Source organism: Pan paniscus, chromosome 5, assembly GCF_029289425.2.
Source record: "Pan paniscus chromosome 5, NHGRI_mPanPan1-v2.0_pri, whole genome shotgun sequence".
In the NCBI taxonomy this organism is placed as follows: Eukaryota; Metazoa; Chordata; class Mammalia; order Primates; family Hominidae; genus Pan; species Pan paniscus.
In genome coordinates, this window is record NC_073254.2 from 165,858,842 (window position 1) to 165,880,734 (window position 21,893).

Below are 21,893 nucleotides of genomic sequence, written 5' to 3' on the forward strand. Positions count from 1 at the left end.
AGTTCAAGCTACTAGTCCAGCTGCAATAAGAAGCAACATGCATTTGAGTAAGTTCTGAAGCGGGCTTCATTTCAGGAGCTGTGCCTCAGTATGGGCAGAGGCCCGGGCAATCTCTCCAAGAGTTGGGTTCAGCTGCATCTTGGCTTACTGGCTGCCTCAGTGAGAATTTCTAAACAAAGCAGAATAGCAGGAAACCTCTGACCAGTTTACCTTTTATGCTTTCATTTCCTATTTTTTTTCTTTTTGGTAACTTTCTTTGACTTAAGGTGACAAAAGAGCACCTTTTGCAGAAGCTAGGACAATGTGGTAGAGTGAAACAAACCTGAATTTGGTGTCAGAAAGTCTGAGATTCACATCCAGGCCCTATTTGGACATCTATGCATTTATGCATCCTTCCTCTGGTGATCTGATTCCATGGAGCTATTTTACAACTCTTTGTTGAACTTACCTGGTAGTCACACAAATTCTGTCCTGTGCACCACAAGCTCTATTGACTTCCCTCTTCCTCACCTTTATCCCCAAGGGGGAAAAACAGTTGCTTTCATTTGCCATTAATTTCAACATTCTTTTATGCCATATAAATTTGTGCTTCTTGACTTCTTTTTTGAAATGGTTGTAACATCTGTCTGCTTCCCTCATTGAATGTGTTAAACAAAATCTTTAATGTCTATTCATTTTTATATCTGTATGAAAGTCACACTTTAACCTTTTTCTGAAAATTATTTTTTAACACCCAGCTTCCTCATTTGGAAAATGGGGATAATAATAACTCTCTTATCCTCCTTTCTACATTTCTGGGATTAAACAAGTTATAATTAACTGGATTGAAATGATCATTAAGGGTTGAAAATGTGTCTTATCTACTTTTGTTTTCCTAACACCTTGGAAAGAGAATCTGCAAATCAAAGTGCTCTTTATGATAAAATACTAGACAAATAGGACGTGGTTTTATCATTATCAGACATTATTAGCAGCATGAGTGGCAGCAACCTCTGACCTCCTTTTGGAAGTGGCCAGAGGGTTCATGTCAGGTAGCATTCAAAGAGCCAAAGGTGTAGAAGTCTCACGCTGGGCCAACAGGGACGTAGATACTCGACAGTGGTTTCCAATTCCAGGGAGGAGGCCACTTATGGAAGAGAAGGCTTAAAGGAGACTAGAAGATTTGCTTCTTGAGTTCTGGGTCCTTTGCCACCAGAGATTCAGGGAACAAAAGTGTTTTCTCCACACAAACATTAGCTTGTCTAGTACACAATCACTTGTCACTTCTGGCCTTTGCCTGTGCTGATTGATGGGGTACACAATCACTTGTCACTTCTGGCCTTTGCCTGTGCTGATTGATGGGGGAAGGTAGACAGAGAGGGGACAGGGGCAACATTTCTGGTATGCAAAAATCTTACAGTGAATATAAAGATTTGTCAACACACTTCAAGGTTGCCAACAGATTGGCCAGATCTGTATTCTATTATCTATATTCAAAACACTTCAGTTCCAGCATATAAAATCTAAAACTTTTAAATGGGAAGTTAAAGCTCAAATTTGAGGTCACTATAGGGGAAATATTCTCTGCTATTTTTTAACTGTTTCAGTATTTTTAGTTTCACTTTTCTACTGTTCGTCACTCTCTGATCTCAGAAAGAACAGGTGCACTAAACATCTTGTTCATGAACATTACCAACTCAAGGTTCACAGGAAGGCAACTTGCATTCATTAGATGAGTATCCCAATTCATCCCTCTATCACACCGTAGTAGACTGATTAATGACCCCCAAAATATCAGGTCTTAATCCCTCCCTGTACATGTTATCTTATATGGAAAAATGACTCGTATAAAAGGAATTAAGCAAAGAATTTGAGATGGGGGAGATTATCCTGGATTAACCTGGTGGACCCTCCATGCAGTCACAGGTGTCACTTTAAGAGAGAGGCAAAATGAAACAGGAGGATCACTTGAGTCCGGGAGGCTGAAGCTGCAGTGGGCTGTGATTGCACTGCTGAACGCGAACCTGGGCAACAGAGTCACACGCTGTCTTCGAAAAAGAATATATATATATATAGAGAGAGAGAGAGAGAGAGAAAGAGAGAGAGAGAGAGAGAGGTGAAGGAAGATTTGACACAGACAGAAGAGAAAAGGCACTATAACCACAGAGGTAGTTTGGAGTATGTCACCATTAGCACCAGAAGCTGCCCTGGCAACACTTTGATTTTATCCCAGAAAAACTGATTTCAGTTTCTGCTCTCCAGAACTGAGAGAATTAATTCCTGCGGTTCTAAGCCACTCAGTTCATGGAAATTTGTTACAACACTCACAGGAATTAAATACAGATACCTCCACAAAAACTCTCTTCTAGACTAAAAACAAAACAAAACAACTTTGCCAAGTGCATTAGTTTGCTAGGGCTGCCATAACAAAGTACCACAAACTGGGTGGCTTAAACAACAGAAATTGTTTTTCTCACAATTCTAGAGGCTAGAAGTTTGAGGTCAAGTTGATTTATTTTGGGTTGATTTCTTCTGAGGCCTCTTTCCTTAGCTTATAGATGGTGCCTCCTTCCTGTGTTCTGACATAGTTTTCCCTCTGTACCTGTCTGTGTCCAAAGCTCCTCTTCTTGTAAGAGTGGCAGTCCAATTGGATTAGGGTCCACCAATATGACCTCATTATACCTAAATTACCTCTTTAAAGGCATTGTCTCAAAACACAGTCATATTCTAAGGCCCTGGGGGTTAGGACCTCAACATACAAATTTTTTGAAGTGGAGATACAATTCATCCCATAATGCCAAGTAACATCATCTCTGTTTCTACACATGAGGAATGACCAAAGCCCACAACTCTGCTTAATATCACACAGCTGATAAGTTATGAAGCTTGGATTTAAACCCAAGTTGCTCTGACTTCATACCTGAGTTCTAAAAAAAATGTATTTGGGGGTAGAATTAACTTTGTTCAATGTTATTTTTTATTAGGAAGTTTTAATAGGTCACTTGTTTTCAGTCCGGCTAAGATGAGGTTATCAGTGTTAAGGTAGGACACAGGAAGACAGTCAATGAAAATTAAAGAATCAAGAGAAGATAATCTAGCTTTCTTAGAAGAGTACTGTTTTTTATACTTCATCCCTCTAGTCTTTTGCTTAGTATATTCAATCTGAAGCTGAAGAAGGATGTACAGCCTCAGCCGTCAATTGTTGCAATATAACAAAGAAGTCTACTGTGAAACAATCATTCTGATAGCTGATTTCTTGAAATGTCATTTTTGGGACAAATGTAAACATCTACAATGACCTATTTGTTATTTTTAGGAAAAAGTTAAAAATATTGAATTATAATTGTTTGCTTTATTATTCTTAAATAATAATGCCTCTCATATTTATTTCATGAGATATGAGTATGTTTAGTTTCATAAGAAACTGCTAGACTGTCTTCCAAAGTGGCTGTACCATTTTGCATTCCCACTAACAATGAATGCTTTACATCCTCACCAGCGTTTATTGTTGTCAGTGTTTTAGATTTTGGCCATTCCAGCAGGTGTGTATCAATATCTTGTTTCAATTTGCATTTCCCTGATGCATTCACCATCTATTTCCTTTTTTGAGATACCCGTTAAGGTCTTTGGCTCATTTTAAATCAAGTTGTTTATTTTCTTATTGTTGAGCTTTAAGTATTTTTATGTATTTGGATAACAGTTCCTTATCAGATATGCGTTTTGAAAATATTTTCTCCCATTCTGTAGCTTGTCTTTTCATTCACTTGACAGTGGCATTTGCAGAGCAGAAATTAGTTTGAATGAAGTATAGCTTATCAATTCTGTTTTGGATTGTGCCTCGGGTAGTGTAGTCAAAAAGTCATTGCCAAACCCAAGGCGATCTAGATGTTCTTCTATGTTATTTTCAAGGAGTGTTATAATTCTGCATTTTAAATTTAAGCCTATGATTCATTTTAAGTTAATTTTTGTGAAGGGTATAGATCCAGTGATTTGTGTGTGGATGTCCAGTTGTTCCAGAACCATTCTTTGAGAAGACAATCTTTGCTTCATTTTATTGCCTTTGCTCTTTTATCAAAGATTATTTGGCTATATTTATGTGGGTCTATTTATGGGTTTTCTATTCCTTCCATTGATCTAGTTGTCCTTTCCTTTACAAATACCACACTGTCTTGATTACTATAGCTTTATAGTAAGTCTTGAAGTTAGATACTATCAGTCTTCTGACTTTGTTCTTCTCCTTCAATATTGTTTTGGCTACCTTGGTTTTTCTTTTCTTTTTTTTTTTTTTGCCTCTCCATATAAACTTTAAAATTAGTTTGTTCATAGTCACAAAATAATGTGTTGGGATTTTACAAGGGATTACGCTGAGCCTATAGATCAGTTTGGGAAGAACTAAGGTCTTGAGAATATTGAGCCTTGCTATCCACAAACATGGACTATCTCTCCATTTATTTAGTTATTCTTTGATTTTTTTCTTCAGTGTTTTGTAGTTTTTCTCATGTAGATATTGTACATATTTTGCTAGATTTATACCTAAGTATTTCATTTTTGGGGGGTGCTAAGGTAAATGGTATTACATTTTTAATTTTAAATTCTACTTGTTCATTGCTGGTATATAGAAAAGCAATAGAATTTTATATATTAGTCTTCTCTTACAACCTTTCTATAATCTCTTATTAGTTCCAGAAGGGTTTTTTTGTCAATCGTTTCAGATTTTTTTTTTTTTTTTTTGAGATGGAGTCTCACTCTGTCGCCCAGGCTGGAGTGCAGTGGTGCAATCTTGGCTCACTGCAAGCTCTGCCTCCTGGGTTCACACCATTCTCCTGCCTCAGCCTCCTGAGTAGCTGGGACTACAGGCACCCACCACCACACCCAGCTAATTTTTTTGTATTTTTAGTAGAGACGAGGTTTCACCATGTTAGCCAGGATAGTCTTGATCTCCTGACCTTGTGATCCGCCCGCCTCAGCCTCCCAAAGTGCTGGGATTACAAGCTTGAGCCACTGCGCCCGGCCTCAGATTTTCTACATACATGATCATGTCATCTGTGAACAAAGACAGTTTCATTTCTTTTTTCCCAGTCTGTATACCTTTTATTTCCTTTTGTTGTGTAGCATTAGCTAGGACTTCAAGAACAATGTTGAAAAGGACTGGTAAGAGGGAGTATCCTTGCTTTGTTCCTGATCTGAGAGGGAAACTTTCAAGTTTCTCACCATTAAATATGATGTTAGCTGTAGGGTTTTTGTAGATATCCTTTATCAGGTTGAGGAAGTTCCTCTTTATTTGTAATTTACTAAGAGTGTTTATGAAGAATGGGTGTTGGATTTTGTAAAATGCTTTCTTTTTGCACCTACTGATATGTTCATGTGATTTTTCTTCTTAGGCTCTTCATTCGATGGACAAAAACCACAAGATTATCTAAACAGATGCAGAAAAGGCCTTCGATAAAAATCCTCATTCCTTCATGTTAAAAACTCTCAATAAACTAGGTATTGAAGGAACATACCTCAAAATAATAAGAGCCATTTATGACAAACTCACAGCCAGTGTCCTTACTGAATGGGCAAAAGCTGAAAGCATTCCCCTTGAAAACCAGCACAAGACAAGTTTGCCCTCTATCCCAACCCCTATTCAATATAGTATTGGAAGTTATGGCCACGGCAATCGGGCAAGAGAAAAAAATGAAGAGTATTTAAATGGGAAAAGAGGAAGTCAAACTATCTTTTTTTGCAGAAGACATAATCCTATATTTAGAAAACCCATTGTCTCAACCCAAAAGCTTCTTAAGCTGATAAGCAACTTCAGCAAAGTCTCAGGATAAAAAATCAAAGTGCAAAAATTGCTATACACCAACAACAGGCAAGCCAAGAGCCAAATCATGAATGAGCTTTGATTCACAATCGCTACAAAAAGAACAAAATACCTAGGAATACAGCTAACAAGGGAAGTGAAGGACCTCTTCAAGGAGAACCACAAAGCACTGCTCAAAGAAATCAGAGATGATGCAAACAAATGGAAAAACATTCCATGCTCATGGATAGGAAGAATCAATATTATGTAAATGGTCACACTGCCCAAAGCAACTTATAACTTCAATGTTATTCTCATTAAATTACCACTGACATTCTTCACATAATTAGAAAAAACTATTTTGAAATTTATATGGAACCAAAAAAGAGCCTGAATACTGAAAGCAATCCTTAGCAAAAAGAACAAAGGTGGAGGCATCAGGCTAGCTGACTTCAAACTATACGACAGGGCTACAGTAACCAAAATAGCATGGTACTGGTACAAAAACAGACACATAGACCAATGGAAAAGAATAGAGAATCCAGAAATAAGACTGCACACCTACAACTGTCTCATCTTTGACAAACCTGACAAAAACAAGCAATGAGGAAAGGATTCCCTATTTAATAAATGGTGCTGGGAGAACTAGCTAGCCATATGCAGGATATTGAAACTGGAACCTTCCTTACGCCTTACACAAAAATCAACTCAAGATGGATTAAAGACTTAAATGTAAAACCCCAAACTATAAAAACACTAGAAGAAAACCTGGGCAATACCATTTAGGATATAGGCATTGGCAAAGATTTCATGATGAAAACACTAAAAGCAATTGCAACAAAAGCAAAAATTAGCAAATGGGTCTAATTAAACTAAAGAGCTTCTGCACAGCAAAAGGAACTATTAACAGAGTAAACAGACAACCTACAGAATGGGCGAAAATTGTTGCAATCTATGTATCTGACAAAGGCCTAATACCCAGAATCTATAAGGAACTTAAACAAATTTACAAAAAAAAGCAACCCCATTAAAAAGTGGGCAAAGGACATGAACAGACACTTCTCAAAAGAAGACATACATGTGGCTAACAAACATGAAAAAAGCCTTCACGTCACTAATTATTAGATAAATGCAAATCAAAACCAAATGAGATACCATCTTACATCATTCAGGATGGTGATTATTAAAAAGTCAAAAAATGACAGATGCTGATGAGGATGTGAAGAAAAAGGAACACTTTAATACTGTTGGTGGGAGTGTAAATTAGTTCAACCATTGTGGAAAACAGTCTGGTGATTCCTCAAAGACAAAGAGGCAGAAATACCATTCTACCCAGCAATCTCATTACTGGTTATATACTCAAAGGAATATAAATCATTTTCTTATAAAGACACATGCACATATATGTTTATTGCAGCACTATTCACAATAGCAGACATAGAATCAACCTAAATGCCTATCAGTGATAGATTGGATAAAGAAAATGTACATATACAACATGGAATACTATGCAGGCATAAAAAGGAATCAGGTCACGTGCTTCGCAGGGACATGGATGGAGCTGGAGGCCATCATCCTTAGCAAACTTACACAGGAACAGAAAACCAAATACTGCATGTTCTCACTTACAAGTGGGAGGGAACAAAATGATGAGAATACATGGACACATGGCGGGGAACAACACACACTGGGGCGTGTTGGAGAGTAGGGAGAGGATCAGGGAGAATAACTATTGGATAATGGGCTTAATACCTGGGTGATAGGATGATCTGTGTAGCAAACCACCATGGCACACATTTACCTATGTAACAAACCTGCATATCCTGCACATGTATCCTTGAACTTAAAATAAAAGTTGGAAATAAAAAAAAAAAGAGTGATTATGTCAGGGACTAGGTGGTAGCTGTGGAGATTATGAAAAGTGGTCAGAGTCTAGATGCATTTTGAGGGTGGGCTTGATTGGCTGGTGGATTAGATGTGAAGGATGAGAGAAGAAAAAGGTACTAGGATGACTCTAGAGTTTTTGCCTTGAACAAGAAAAAAGGATGAATGCCATTTACCAAGATTATAGAAAATAGCCAGTCTGTTTATTCTTATACTATCAATTGACACAACTTCCAGTTAATAAGTTCATTTTATTTTCTGAAAGTTACAGGAGAAGACTTTACTGGTTATGACCTTATATTGCTTTAATGGTCATCTGTAGCCAAAATCATGGACATAAATTCTGACGAGGGTTCCTGGTAAGCCTCCCATTCCTGCTATGAGAAGAAACCAGCATGCCCATGCTTCCCAGCAGCATACTGTAATTGCTAAGTGTCAATGATGATGTCAGTTTTAGTGTCTCAGTAACAGTTGTTAGAGGAAGGAAGGAAGGAAGGAAGGAAGGAAGGAAGGAAGGAAGGGAGGGAGGAAGGGAGAGGATGAAAAAAAAAAATGAAAAGTTAGAAACTATGTAGTCCCAGCCTCTAGAAGCCAGAGGCATGAGGTCTACTTAGGGTCCTCTTGAGACAGGTGAAGACTTTTCAGTGTCACAAAATTAATACCACAAAGTGATATTATGTTAGTATTATGACATCAAAATGCGTGGGCAGGCTGGGCACAGTGGCTCACGCCTGTAATCCCAGCACTTTGGGGAGTCTGAGGCAGGTGGATCACCTGAGGTCAGGAGTTCAAGACCAGCCTGGCCAACATGGGGAAACCCCGTCTCTACTAAAAATACAAAATTAGCAGCGCATGGTGGAGCAAGCCTGTAATCCCAGCTACTTGGGAGGCTGAGGCAGGAGAATCATTTGAATCCAGGAGGAGGAGGTTGCAGTGAGCCGAGATTGTGCCATTGCACTCCAGTCTGGGCAACAAGAGTGAAACTCCATCTCAAAAATAATAAAATAATAATAATAATAATAATAATAATAATAATAATAATAAGTGGGCAGATGTCATCTACACCATAGTTTCAGAATGCAATAAATTCACATTTAAAAACCTTGAAGTACACCGTATCAAAACTTTACTTCATCTTTCATTCTTATGTGATTCAGTTGATAGGCTGGAAGAACAATGAAAGTGAGTTCCATCATGCTGCCTGGTGTCTGTGTCCTTAATGATAAAGACTTTGAGTGTATTTGCAAACTCTCTGTTAATGACAGCATTTTTTTTTTATTCTAAACTTTATTAAGGTATAATTGACATACAAAAATTGTACATATTTAAGGTGTATAATGTAATGTTTTGATATACATATACATTCTGAAATGATTACCAAAATCAAGATAATTAACACATCCATCACCTCATAGTTATCCATTTAGCAAATCCTTTACTAGGTGGCAAAATTGATTTTAAAATCACATTTTTATCCCCTTGAAATTTTTTCATCTGTAAATTTTCAAGGGCAGTCTTTTAATAGAATACAAACAGCTCATTCCTTATGTGGCTCCAAGCTGGCATTTCAGCATTGGGTTTAAACTTTAGAGCAACATATGAAAATCTCCTGAATAAACTTGTCAATGATTATGGTCATCAAAACTTAGTATGATCAAGGAAACTGGTTTTTGCATAATATTCTGAATATTTAAACTCCACAGAGCTTGAATAAATGAAGTACAAATTAAACATATCGATTTTTTTCTTTTGGTACAAGGTCTATGTTATTGCAGATTAGCATCCCAAATCCCAAAATCCCAAATTTGAAATGCTTCAAAACTGAAACCTTTTGAGCACTGATATAAGGCTCAAGGGAAATGCATTTTGGATTTCAGATGCTCAACCAGTAAGCACATAATGCAAATATTAAAAAATCTGAAATCCAAAACACTTCTGGTCCCAAGATATGGGATACTCATCCTGTACCATGGTAAATGGTTAGTTCTTCCTTGGCTTATGCCAGTGGTTCTTGATTTAAGCCCCAGGAGATATTGGAAATTTCTGGAAACATTTTTGGTTGTCAAAGCTTGGGGGTGGAGTATGTTTCTGGCATCTAATGGGTAGAGGCCAGGGATGCTGCTCAATCTTATAATGCATAGGACAGGGCCCAGAAGAAAGAATTGGCCTGGCCCAAAATGTCAATCAGTAGTGCTGAGGTTGAGAATTCTTGACTTAGGCCATAGCCATTCCACAGCTCAAGTCACAGTTGCATTCCTTTAGCTGAACCTTACAGTTCAGTTGTTCTACTCAATATTTGAACGCTGAAGGAAGACTGGCCCTCTAGGGTTGTATTTCTAGAACAGGGAGAATGTAGTACTTTGAGGTTGCATGCTTTAGAATTAGTCATTATGTGAGTTGGAAGACCATTTGATTCTTTATTAGAAGTTAGCAAGTGTGCCAGATTAGACCTTCACCCAAGAACGTCATGAGGGTTAATGAGAGGTTTTTAAAAGATAATAGTTATCTTTGTTTCATGTTTAACAACTTTATGCATTGGCTGGTCATTCCAGCTCCACAGAAAGCTCTTCAGTTGAGTTTCAATTACAGCCCGCAATTCCAGATGCTACAACATTTTAACTGTGGCTGCCAGATATCAGTGAGATTCACAGGCCTGGAGTACAACATTCTTTACAATGTGTGCTTCATATTTTGAAGGCCATCTGTCTCATTTTCATCTACAATTGGCTCTGCCGAAGTTTTGCATGCCAAATCATATTTTTTAAAATAAGCTTTTGTGCTACTTTAAAAATGTTTCAAAAATATCTTCGAGATACAATTCACACACCCTGAAATTCAGCCATTTAAAGTGTACAAGTCAGTGGTTTTTAGTAGATTCACAAAGTTGTGCAACTATCACTACAGTCTAAATTTAGAACACTTTCATTACTCCATAAAGAAACCCCATGCCCATTAGCAGTCACTCCAGTTCCTCTCCTAGTCCTGGGCAACCACTAATGTAATTTCTGTCTCTAAAGATTTGCCTGTTCTTATGAGGAGTGGCGGTGTACACCTCTAGTCCCAGCTACTTGAGGAGGCCAAGGCAGGAGGATCATTTAAGCCCAGGAGTTTCAGGCTGCAGTGAATTATGATACGGCTACTGCACTCCCATCTGGGTGACAGAGTGAGAACCCATCCTCTAAAAAAAATAAAGATTTCCCTATTCTAGACATTTCTTATAAACAGAAATATACAGCATTTTGGGACTGCCTTTTTTTCACTTAGCATAAGTTTTTAAGGTTCATCCATGTTGTAGCATGTATAAGTATTTCATTTCTTTTTTGTCCAAATCATATTCCATTAGAAGTATAACCATATTTGATTTATCCATTTATCATTTGATAGGCATTTGGGTTGTTTCCACATTTGCCTACTATAAATAATGCTGCTATAAATATTCACATACAAGTTTTTCTGTGAACACGTTTTCATTTATCTCCATTATTATTATAGGCTGAACTGTGGCTCCACCAAATTCATAATTTGAAGTCCCAACCCCTAGTATCTCAGGATGTAACTGTATTTAAAGATAAGGTGTGTACAGAGGTGGTTATGCTAAAGTAAAGCTGCTAGGATGGGGGCTCTAATCCCGTATGAATAGTGTCCTTATAAAAAGCCATCAGGGGCCTGTCTGCACAGGGAAAGACCATGTGAGGATACAGAAAACAGCCATCTGCAAGAAAGGAGAGAGATCTTAGAAGAAAACAGACCTGCCAGCACTGTAATCTTCAACTGCCAGCCTCCAAAACTGTAATAAATAAATTTCTGTTGTTTAATTTACTCAGTCTGTGGTATTTTGTTATGGCAGCTCTAGCAGACTATTACAGGTAAATACCTAGGAGTAGAAATGTTGGGTCATGTGGTAACTCCATTTAACACTCCAGGTACCTGCCAGACTGTTCATATGAGTTTTTGTATGAATATATGTTTTATTTTCTCTTAAGTACATAGGAGTGGCATAGCTGCTAGGTGTATATTTAACTATTTAAGACACGGATAAATGGTTTTCCAAAGCAGCTGTACCATTTTACATTCCTACCAGCAATGTTTGAGGGTTCCAAGTTTCCGTATCCTTAACAAAACTTGTTGTTGTCTATCTTTTGACTATAGTTCGAGGACTAAGCTCTGATTTTTATCTTGCCCAAATTCCTACCTAAGAGGTCTGGGGAGTCATGTCCTACAAACCATGGATCCTCATCAGATGGCTTTTATTTGACCATGTATATTGTGACTTGCTTTTCAATCTGACTCTGGCGTGACATTATGAGACAAGGAAATAATATTTAGCCCCATAATATATTTCCTTGCCATGCCTCGAAATTGCCCTGCAAAGTCTCTTGTGGGAAAAATCCACATTCCATAGAAAATCTCCTTCCCCTTTTATTTTCCTTCCTTTCTTTGCAGATCCAGTGGATAATCAACTAAGAGCTAGGCATCCTTTTAGATTTGATAAGAAACATTTTACAACCTACCCTCTCTCTGAAGTCTGCCATCTGAGAGATTCTTCTGAACAATAAAACTGGTTCTCCACAATCCTTTATCTTAACCTGAACATTCCTTTCTATTGATCCCAAGTCTTTAGACAAATTCAACCAATTGTCCACCCGAAAATGTTTAAATTTACCTATAGCCTGGAAGGCCCCACTTTGAGTTGTCTCACCTTTCTGAACCAAACCAATGTATTTCTTAAATGTATTTGATTGATGTTTTATGCCTCTCTAAAATATATAAAACCAAGCTGCACCCCGACCACCTTGGGCACATGTTCTCAGGACCACCTGAGGGCTGTGTCACGGGCCATGGTTGTTCATATTTGACTCAGAATAAATCTCTTCAAATATTTTACAGAGTTTGACTCTTTTCATCTACAAGTCATGTGGTGTAAAGTGATAGCTCATCGTTTTCTAATAGACTATTTTCTAGAGCAGTTTTAGGTTCACAGCAAAATTGAGCAGAAAGTACACAGAGTTCTCATATACCCCTGCCTCCCCCCAACCCCATGCACCCCATGCACAACCTTTCCTACTATCAATATCCCACATCACAGTTGTACATTTGTTTCAAATTATGACACATCATTATCCAAAGTCCATAGTTTATATTAGGGTCCATTTTTGGTGTTGTACATTCTATGGGTCCAGCAAATGTGTAATGACATATATCCACCCGTGTAGTAGCATACAGAAGGCTCACTGTCCTAAAAATCCCGTTTTGTTTATTCATTCCTTCCTCCTCTCCAAACCTTCATATTTCGGTTTTGATATCTACTTTACCAGCTGCTAAAGCTGTTGATCATCTTTTCATGTGCTTATTGGTCACTTACATATTATCTTCTTTGGAGAAATGTCTATTCAAATCCTTTGCCCAGTTTTAAATTGGGTTATTTGTCTTTCTGTTGTTGAATATCACTGCTTTTTAAGGTTGAGTTTGCTCCCTGCCAAGGAGGAAAACCCATGACTTTTGTCTACTATGAGAAAAACGCTAATACTTTATTATTCTGGAGAATGGCTTCCTCAGGAAATTCACTGTTCCTTTCTACTTGAGATTCACTAAATGTTAATGAAGCCACTTTGTGGTTTCGGAGCAGAGCCATCATTTTTCTTGGCAGCCAGATTTATAGGACTCCAAAAGAAACAACCAGCATTAGGCAGTATTAAATAAAATTTGGAGATAAAAGCTAATCAGTGTGTATAACAATTACTGATATCAAAATCAAGGAATAAGAATCAAATAGCACTTCTTACTGTTCATGGACTTCAAAAGATTTATATGAATTTGGTACTATTAAAACTTCCTCTAAATTTAAATATGAAACAGATGGGAATAATACAGTTACATGAGAAATATTAGTCATTTCTCAGTGCTTATGAGCTGGGTCCCTTTGGTGGACAGTATTTGTGCAAATGTTTTAGTAACTACATGACTCTGCTCTGTTGTGAGCCATAGTTATATTTTTATTTATTCTAACCAGTTAAATTACTATTTACTGAACACCCACTGCCTCTTGTACTGAAGTCATTAAATTCTTTGATACATTTTAAAAAAGAAATAGTTGCTTTTTCTCTGTTTACTAACTTTAAAAAAAAAGAAAATAACACCCCCCATCCCTCCTTGTATTTCTTAGTTGGCTGAAGATATTCTGGAACTTAACACCATATATTTTGGGAGAAAGAAAAACAAACCTAAAACAGAAAATACCATAGTTATTTAAATATAGGACTTAAACTCTTGAAGTTTATCTGCACTTAAAAAAATTCTTTCCTTTTCTTAAAATTTTTCAGAAAGGATTTCACTATCTCCTTTGATAGTTTATTCTGCATTCTAAAACTCTCTTTTCTCATGGATAATCAAAACCGATCCTATAGGCGCCTCTTCCGTATTCAGTAGAAAAGGTGACTAGTGGCCGGGTGCGGTGGCTCATGCCTGTAATCCCAGCACTTTGGGAGGCCAAGGCAGGTGGATCTCCTGAGGTCAGGAGTTCGAGACCAGCCTGGCCAACATGGTGAAACCCCGTGTTTACTAAAAATACAAACATTATCTGGGCATGGTGGTGGGTGCCTGTAATGCCAGCTACTCGGGAGGCTGAGGCAGGAGAATTGCTGGAACCCGGGAGTAGGAGGTTGTGGTGAGCCAAGATCGCACCATTGCACTCCAGCCTGGGTAATGAGTGAAACTCCATCTCAAAAAAAAAAAAAAAAAAAAGGAAAAAAGAAAAAAAGAAATGGTGACTAGCTTCCCCCCACCATCTTGATATAATGATGAAATTCTTCACGCCTTCTCTACCCAATGAGGGAGAAAACAAACATGAAAATATTGCAAGACACAAGACTGAGTACTAACATTTGTTGACAATATTAATTTTCTCAATGTTTACGTTTCTGAAAATAGAACATTTACTGTTGACTTTTTCCCTCATGTTACCAGGTGTATCTCCAAACATTCTAGAAACTTCATGAGATAATAAATTATTATTAAGCCTAAATTAGGTGCTTTATCTACTTTTTGACTGAAAAAATTGAAACATGGAATAAATTCATTATTTAATATTAACATAGGTCTACATTTCCTCTGCAAAATTCTTGACCCATAACTGCCAATTTTAAGATTAAAAATACAGGCTGAGTGCAGTGGCTCATGCCTGTAATCTTAGCACTTTGGGAGGCTGATGCAGGAGGATCACTTGAGCCCAGGAGTTTGAGACCAGCTTGGGCAACATGGAGAAACCCTGTCTCTACAAAAACTACAAAAATCATCCTAGTGTGGTGGCATGTGCCTGCAGTTCCAGATACCTGGGAGACTGAGGTGGGAAGATCACCAGACCCTGGGAGGTTGAGGCTGCGGTGAGTCATGATCATGCCACTGCACTCCAACGTGGGCAACACAGTGAGATCTTGTCTCAAAGAAAAAAAAAAAAAGTTGAAAAGGAAACAAAAAAACTTTTCAGGAAGGGTACACATGCAAAGCAAGCCTGGCACGTAATGAGTATAAATTAGAAACTACATAAAATATATACATTAGAAAATATAAGTTAATGTATATAAAATAGAAAATACACTTTTTTGGTTAATAAAACAAAATGATGTGAGGTTATGAAGAAATTGTATAATTTCTTAACTGGCTTTGAAAGCAATTTCAAGCATCCTAAAAGAGTGCTGAGTGATAAAAACTTAACTAGAATAAAAGCTTCTCACATTCGTAAGAGCAACAATTACTTCTCCTCCAGTGATCTCCAAACTTATTTAATTACATATCTCACCAGTAAAAGGTTTGTGCAACTATATATCCAGTGCATATTTATTTAAAATGTAAATAGGTTATTAGCTATTTCTATTTTAAAGCACGCATAAATTATAGTTGGAGTAAAACAATGTAAAATATTGTGTTTTTACTTATTAACGGGACAGAATCTTTTTGCTGTTATTAAAACATAGATTTTTAGTTTTTAAATAAAAACAGGCTATGGAATATATTTCATTATTTAAATTCTTTGTTGTTGTTTGTATTAGTCCATTTTCATACTCTTATGAAGAAATCCCCAAGACTGGGTAATTTATAACGAAAAAGAGGTTGAATTAACTTACAGTTCCACATGGCTCGGGAGGCCTCACAATTAGGGTTGAAGGTGAAGGAGGAGCAAAGGCATGTCTTACATGGTGGCAGGCAAGAGACTGTGTTGAGCATGTTGTTTTTGTTGACACATATGAAGAAAATCCTAGGGCCCTTCAGACTCCTTGGTCTTGGAGATCCCTAAGGACCACACTTGGAAACTGATGGTCTATGGCAATGGGTCCTTTTAGGCCTTGAATCCCTTTAAGAATCTGACAATATGAAACTCTGTCTCTAGGAAGCTGCTGGAAGGTACACATCTTGGGAGTTTGCCCTTTGAAGCTCACCTGTGGACCTTTTTTCCTTTCGTAAGTCCACTGACTCCGGTTAGGAATGCTTGGTCTGATAAGCGTCCTTTTTATGTAATGGTGGATAAACTGCTTTTTCCAATACCTACACATACAGTTTCAAAACCAAGGAGGAAATAAGATTGAAAAAAAGGAAGTAAGGAATAATGGAAGAAAGGAAGGGAAAAAAAGAGAGAATTAAAAGGTGGTTTACTGTAATCCCAGCACGTTGGGAGGCCGAGGCAGGTGGATCGCTTGAACCCAGGAGTTGGGAGGCCGAGGCAGGTGGATCGCTTGAACCCAGGAGTTCGAGACCAGCCTGGGCAACATAGCGAAATGCTGTCTCTACAAAAAATTAACCAGGTGTGGTGATGCATGTCTGTAGTACCAGCTACCTGGGAGGTTGAGGTGGGGAGATCACCTCAGCCTGAGAAGTTGAGGCTGCAGTGAGCGGTCATGGCACCACTACACTTCACCCTGGGTAACAGAGACTGTGTCTCAAAAAAAAAAAAAAAAGGTGGTTTACTCAGTAGAGATCTTTATCTTGCTTGAAAGGCAAAAGCCATTTTAAGAAGGAAACTTGCTAAATCTTCTCCTGCATGCGTAAATAGTAATCCCTTAAAAATAAATCACTGCATAAACGAGATGACTGCTTGAGTCATCATTAACAACTTATTAAAAAGACAGAAGTGCCTCTTACAGAGGTGTAAAGTATTTATTTGCACCCTATCATGCTGGCAGAAAACCTGGGAAGGCAAATCTGAGTGCAGGGTAGAAAATGGTCAGTTGCAGAATATAAACATTAACATGATTATAATTACGGACTTGAGAAGTGAAAAGCACTGTGGAAGTTTTAGGTAAATACAACATTCCACACTGATGCTTTCACAGTTTAATAGCGGATTCACTTATAAACATTCTGATAAAGATCAGAAACTAAAATGCATTCCTGTTTAAAACACAGATTTGCATTTACCAAAGAAGACATAATTCTGTGACAAAGGAAAATACACTCAACATTATCAACAGGCAATGATGCTCTCAGTTAATGGAAATTTTTACAAAGGCTCTGGAAAAATAACTGGAGATAGCAGTTGTTTGATTATGGGAAGCCAAGAGATCAGAAGAGGCATGAGGTGCCTTACGGTTCTGGGTAAAGAATTAGGGACATGATGCAGTAAATGTTAATTAAATAGTCTTGGCAGAAAATGACCACAGGTAATTTCAGTAAGTATATCCTAAATAAATAATAAAATATGCAGAAACGATTTCTAAGGAAATTTGAGCACAAATGTTTGCTCATTAGAACACTGGAAGGGTCAGTAATCAGAACTGTGTGCATATACAAATCACAGGTCTGGGAAGATCCCATAGGTCGAAAATGTGTCCTTGGACAAATGGCTCCTCTAATAGGCTATCTACGGGGGTGTGGAGCATTAAGAGCAGGTTTACTGGAGAGACAAAGGTAACAATAGGGTTTGGAAAGGTAGACCATTTTAAAAAGGCTGATTTTTTGATAAGCAGGGAAAAAGTTATTGATTTTAGTAATAGTAGTGACCTATACAAAGATCATTATACAGATAATGGAGGCTGTTTTTTAATTTCTATTTTGCAGGAAAAGCAGCATAAGCTGCAATAAAAATTTGGTTTCAAGATAACAAAGTCAGTCCCCAAAAATCAGTATTGAGAGTCACTGACATTAAATGATGAAGATACAAGGATGGTGTGGGGACCTTTACTCTTCAAAGATGAGCTATACATTCCCCTGAAAAGGCTGTCTGAAGACAGGGGAAGGCTGGAGATGGCAACTTTGGCCTCTGCCAAGTACTCGTGCTATTTTCTGTATGTGATACTATCTGTTTTGTAACTCAGAGGCAACACCACATACCTAGCATAAGGCTTGAACTCCCTTTGGGGTTATCAATTACTTACATAGCCTTCCTCTAAGGGAAGGCTTGCAAGTGGTTCATATTCGACCCTTCCATGTGATAAGCATTCATGTGGGCTTCACAATGTAACAGAGGTACACAGAGATTCTTGTAAACAGAAAATTTTATAAAACTGTTAACTGATCTCACTTTGAAGAAGTCTTACTGACTAGATGTCATTTATCAGAGTAGACAGGCTTAAAATGCATTGCTTGTACTATACTGTTGTAATGCATTTTTTTGTTTTTGCATTGGTTTTTAATTCATTTAATTGGTTTACACTCATTTTTTTTTTACATTCCATTTTTGCATTTGTATGCCAGTTAAAAATTATGAAATGGCACATTGTGGGATTTTGTTTAGCTAAATTCTGGAAAAATTGAAAGATACCTTTTATTCGACTTAAGCCTGAGGTTATTCAGCATGGTGATCTCTGCATTTTTGAAAGGTTGTCTCGTCGTTTAATAAACGTAAATAACTTAAGCACATTGGAAGAGCTATTAAATGAGAGCAGATTAAAAAGACATGATTTCTTACTTTATCCACCTGACAGGATAGCTTGCGTTGGTGATTAATCTTGCATTGTTAAATTCAGTTCCTAAATATTTAGGTAAGTAGTTGGTTTGATCATTATTTGTAAAGTATTAGTAGTTGCATGTTGAATTATCATGTTAAGATTTTTAGTTTGTTGTTCATGTGATATGAAAGATAACAATTCCTAAAACTGAATGCATGCATGGCTTATTCAGCTCAGGTCACATACAAACAGAAATGTGATGCTGCAATAAACATAGCAGAGCTATCTGGGTTTGAAGCAAAAAAGCTATGAAGTTAGGTATATGCACTTTACATTGTATGTATCTTTTTAGTTCTAGTAAACTCATCTGGAATCATGTTACAGAAAATGATTCTCCAGGTCCAAACACATTTAAGTTTAATGACTGGGGCTACTCTAACAATTGCGGCTATCTCATTTTGTCTCATTGGTTCATTAGCATAGCACCCATTTACGAACAACTACTTCTAAACACAGTAATATTTCAGAGGCTATAAAATAATAGAGAAAGAAAACTTAAAAAATCCTTTGTTTGCAGCCAAGAAAATGGAGGATCAGATTTGTATTTGTTTTGAACAATTGGAAACTGTCACAATTGTTTTTAAGATGTAATAAATGTATATAAAATATGGGATTCTATAGTATTAGCCATTTTGATATCTTTTGTTGAAAGAAAAAACCAAAAAACCCCATATGTTCTAAGGCTCAGAAATCAAAGAATTCCACAATTTTCATTTCCACTAAAATATTTATTTAATTGATATCTTACAGAAATAAATAAAAACAGTTTTTGTCTAATACAGATAGGTTTTTTATATATATGTAATTTGATTTTACAAAATTGAAGCATATCAAATTGTTTTCTCTAAAACATAGCTCAGAAAGGAATAGTAGAAAACAAACACAAAGAAATACTGAAATAGTCTCATTTTTAAATTATAAGCATGGGCCTTCTGAATCTCAGCATGACATGTTATTAGTAAAAGAATGTAAGATATGGAGTCAGGGGACCTGGGCTCCACTGTTTACTTGCTACATGTCCTAAGAAAGTTTCAATATATCTGAACTTCAGTTCTCTACCTTTAAAACAGGAAAGACATTAATTATATCAACTTCACAAGATTGTTGGGTAAATTAAACACGTAAATGTACAGGAAAGCTCTTTTTAATATGTGAAGAGCTATAAAAATAACAGTTTGATTTAATTTCATATAAAAGAATCAATGGATACCTCCTTTTAACTGAAGAATAAGCACCAAAAGCATGTGTGTGTTTTCTTCAGTTGAATTACATCACTCTATAAACCTAGAGTAAGAAAATGCACCTTAACTGAGCACCAAAGCCTCTCGGACAAATGGGATCCAGGGAATGGTTCTATGAGTTTTCCAGGCAGCTAACTGGGAGCTAATAAGTCCTGAGGGTCAAAGAGGGTCCTTTAAAACTCTGAAGGCTCAAAGAAAAGGAAGCCAAATAAGAACATTTGTATTACATCAAATGGCTAGGATGTAACAAGCTACTCCTTATTCAGCAATTTCAAAGTCCATTAATTCCTCACAGAAGAAGAAACACTTGGTTATTATCACTTGCAACGATTCGCTTATGTGAACATGGCATTCTCTTGTTCAAAAGGTCAAAGACTCGTGCTTAAGGGAGGAACAACTGGAGTGAAATAACAACTCTACCATGAATTCAGATATCACTGGCTAAAAAGTCTAGTTACACAAGAACATGGGAAAGAAAAAGAATCCAAGACATCAGTATAATAATGATTAAAAAAAAACCCTGCCATATTTCCATGTTATAATAAAACAAAATCATAAAAACTGCAATATTTACAGATACATCAATCTTACAACATATAAAAACTTTAACAATAAGAAAAATTAAGAGTAGGGAAAGCAGATAATTTTAAGGTAATCATTAATACATTAAAAAAATCTATTTGGAGTTAACTGTTTACACTAACACCACTTTACACATAATAGAAATATGAATATTTTCATTGTTTTTGTTTTCAGTAGCAAGATGCAGAAGAAAGAAATAACTGTCTAACATTAACTTATTGTAAGGAGTTGTATTACCGCAAAATTACTAGGTGTAAAGTTATGGTATAAGCCTACTCAAAAAATGGGTTAATATAATTCACCATCTACTTAAAATATTACTAACAAGATATTGGTGAATCATGTGCTAAAGATACTGAAGGCCCTTCCAAAACTGAGATCTATGTTTGTTGAATATACCAGGTCATATAAAACTAGACTAGTTTACTTTCTTATTCCAACTGTTTTTATGAGTGATCTTATCATAAGAAAAGTACACATTACCTCTCTTAATTCCCTTGCATCGTCAGATATAGATACTATTTGGGACAAAAAATAAATGTTTTATTAGGAGTGTAAAATTAAGAATCTTTATAGATCTTTTGGAAACAGTATATTGAAAAGGACTCAATAAGTACTAGGCCACTGTATAACCAGAACAATAAACAAATTCATTCAACTAGGAACAGTGTTACTGTTATCTACTGGGTTTTTAAAACTTGTAACTTTGCTCTACAGCTATGAAAGTTTATTAATACACTAAAGTCCATGGAATGAATCAAGTGTAGTTCATTCAAGCTCTTCAGTTTCTTTGGTAAATAGGTCTGCCAGGTCAGCCACAGTCAAGACAGAGGCCTCTGAATGCTTCGCTGATGAGTTCGTGTGACTGCAAGGTTTTCCAAATGAGCACAGTCAGAAAGAAACCCCAAGCCATCAGCAATTATATTTGTAGTAATATGAACTAGACACATATTTTTTCTTAAGTTTTTGTAATTGGGATATAAGAAACTCCCAGAGGAAAGCAAGTGATAAAATCTTTGTTATACCTTGTCAAAGTGAAGATTTCTATATATTACTTTTAGGGTTTGTCAAAGTGTTTTTTCTCTGTGCAATTAATAGAACAAAGAATAAAACCCTTGACTACTGCTACTAAGGCTCTCACCTTACAAATTACCTTCTTACCACCTGAAGTTAATTTGTTTCAAGAGAATTTCAAACAACTCGTAACTGCTATTTTATTAAAACAACCTAAATAAAAATCACTGAAGTCTGATACACAAGGAAAACAAGAACTTTAAAAAGCCTTCATGTTTTAGGTAAAAAGGCCCTTGTGGAAGCCTCTTTCCTTCCCAGAAACCATCAATGGAAGAAAATTTCTAGTTTCAAATTGCTTCTTTGCTATGTGACAATCCCTTCTAAGGCAATAATCTCTTCCTTGGGTACCATCCAATCCTACCTACCTCCTAAAGATGTAGAAAGATTTATGTTTTCAAAAAGATTTAA

General features: G+C 36.7%; 1 protein-coding gene and 1 long non-coding RNA gene across 8 annotated transcripts in view; one reads left to right on the top strand and one right to left on the bottom strand.

Annotated features, from left to right (window-relative positions):
• The window catches only part of LOC103784957 (uncharacterized), a 63,402-nt gene extending 50,867 nt beyond the window's left edge, over positions 1-12,535 (top strand). The window contains exon 3 of the long non-coding RNA XR_004672209.4: positions 5,361-12,535. This is a non-coding gene — a long non-coding RNA (uncharacterized LOC103784957). The remainder of the gene's footprint in view (positions 1-5,360) is intronic.
• SHPRH (SNF2 histone linker PHD RING helicase) overlaps positions 1-21,893 on the bottom strand; it is a 126,034-nt gene that overhangs the window by 24,560 nt on the left and 79,581 nt on the right. For 5 of the 7 annotated variants that reach the window (XM_014345495.4, XM_034963036.3, XM_034963037.3 and 2 more), the window contains one exon: positions 18,287-21,276. The exons of 1 other annotated variant lie outside the window; for it this stretch is intronic. In XM_014345495.4, coding sequence (XP_014200981.4) covers positions 21,180-21,276 — 97 coding nt within the window. In that variant the 3' untranslated portion in view covers positions 18,287-21,179. Of the gene's footprint in view, positions 1-18,286; positions 21,277-21,893 lie in introns of those variants that run through there. One more of the 7 variants, XR_010112537.1, reaches the window with a different exon arrangement.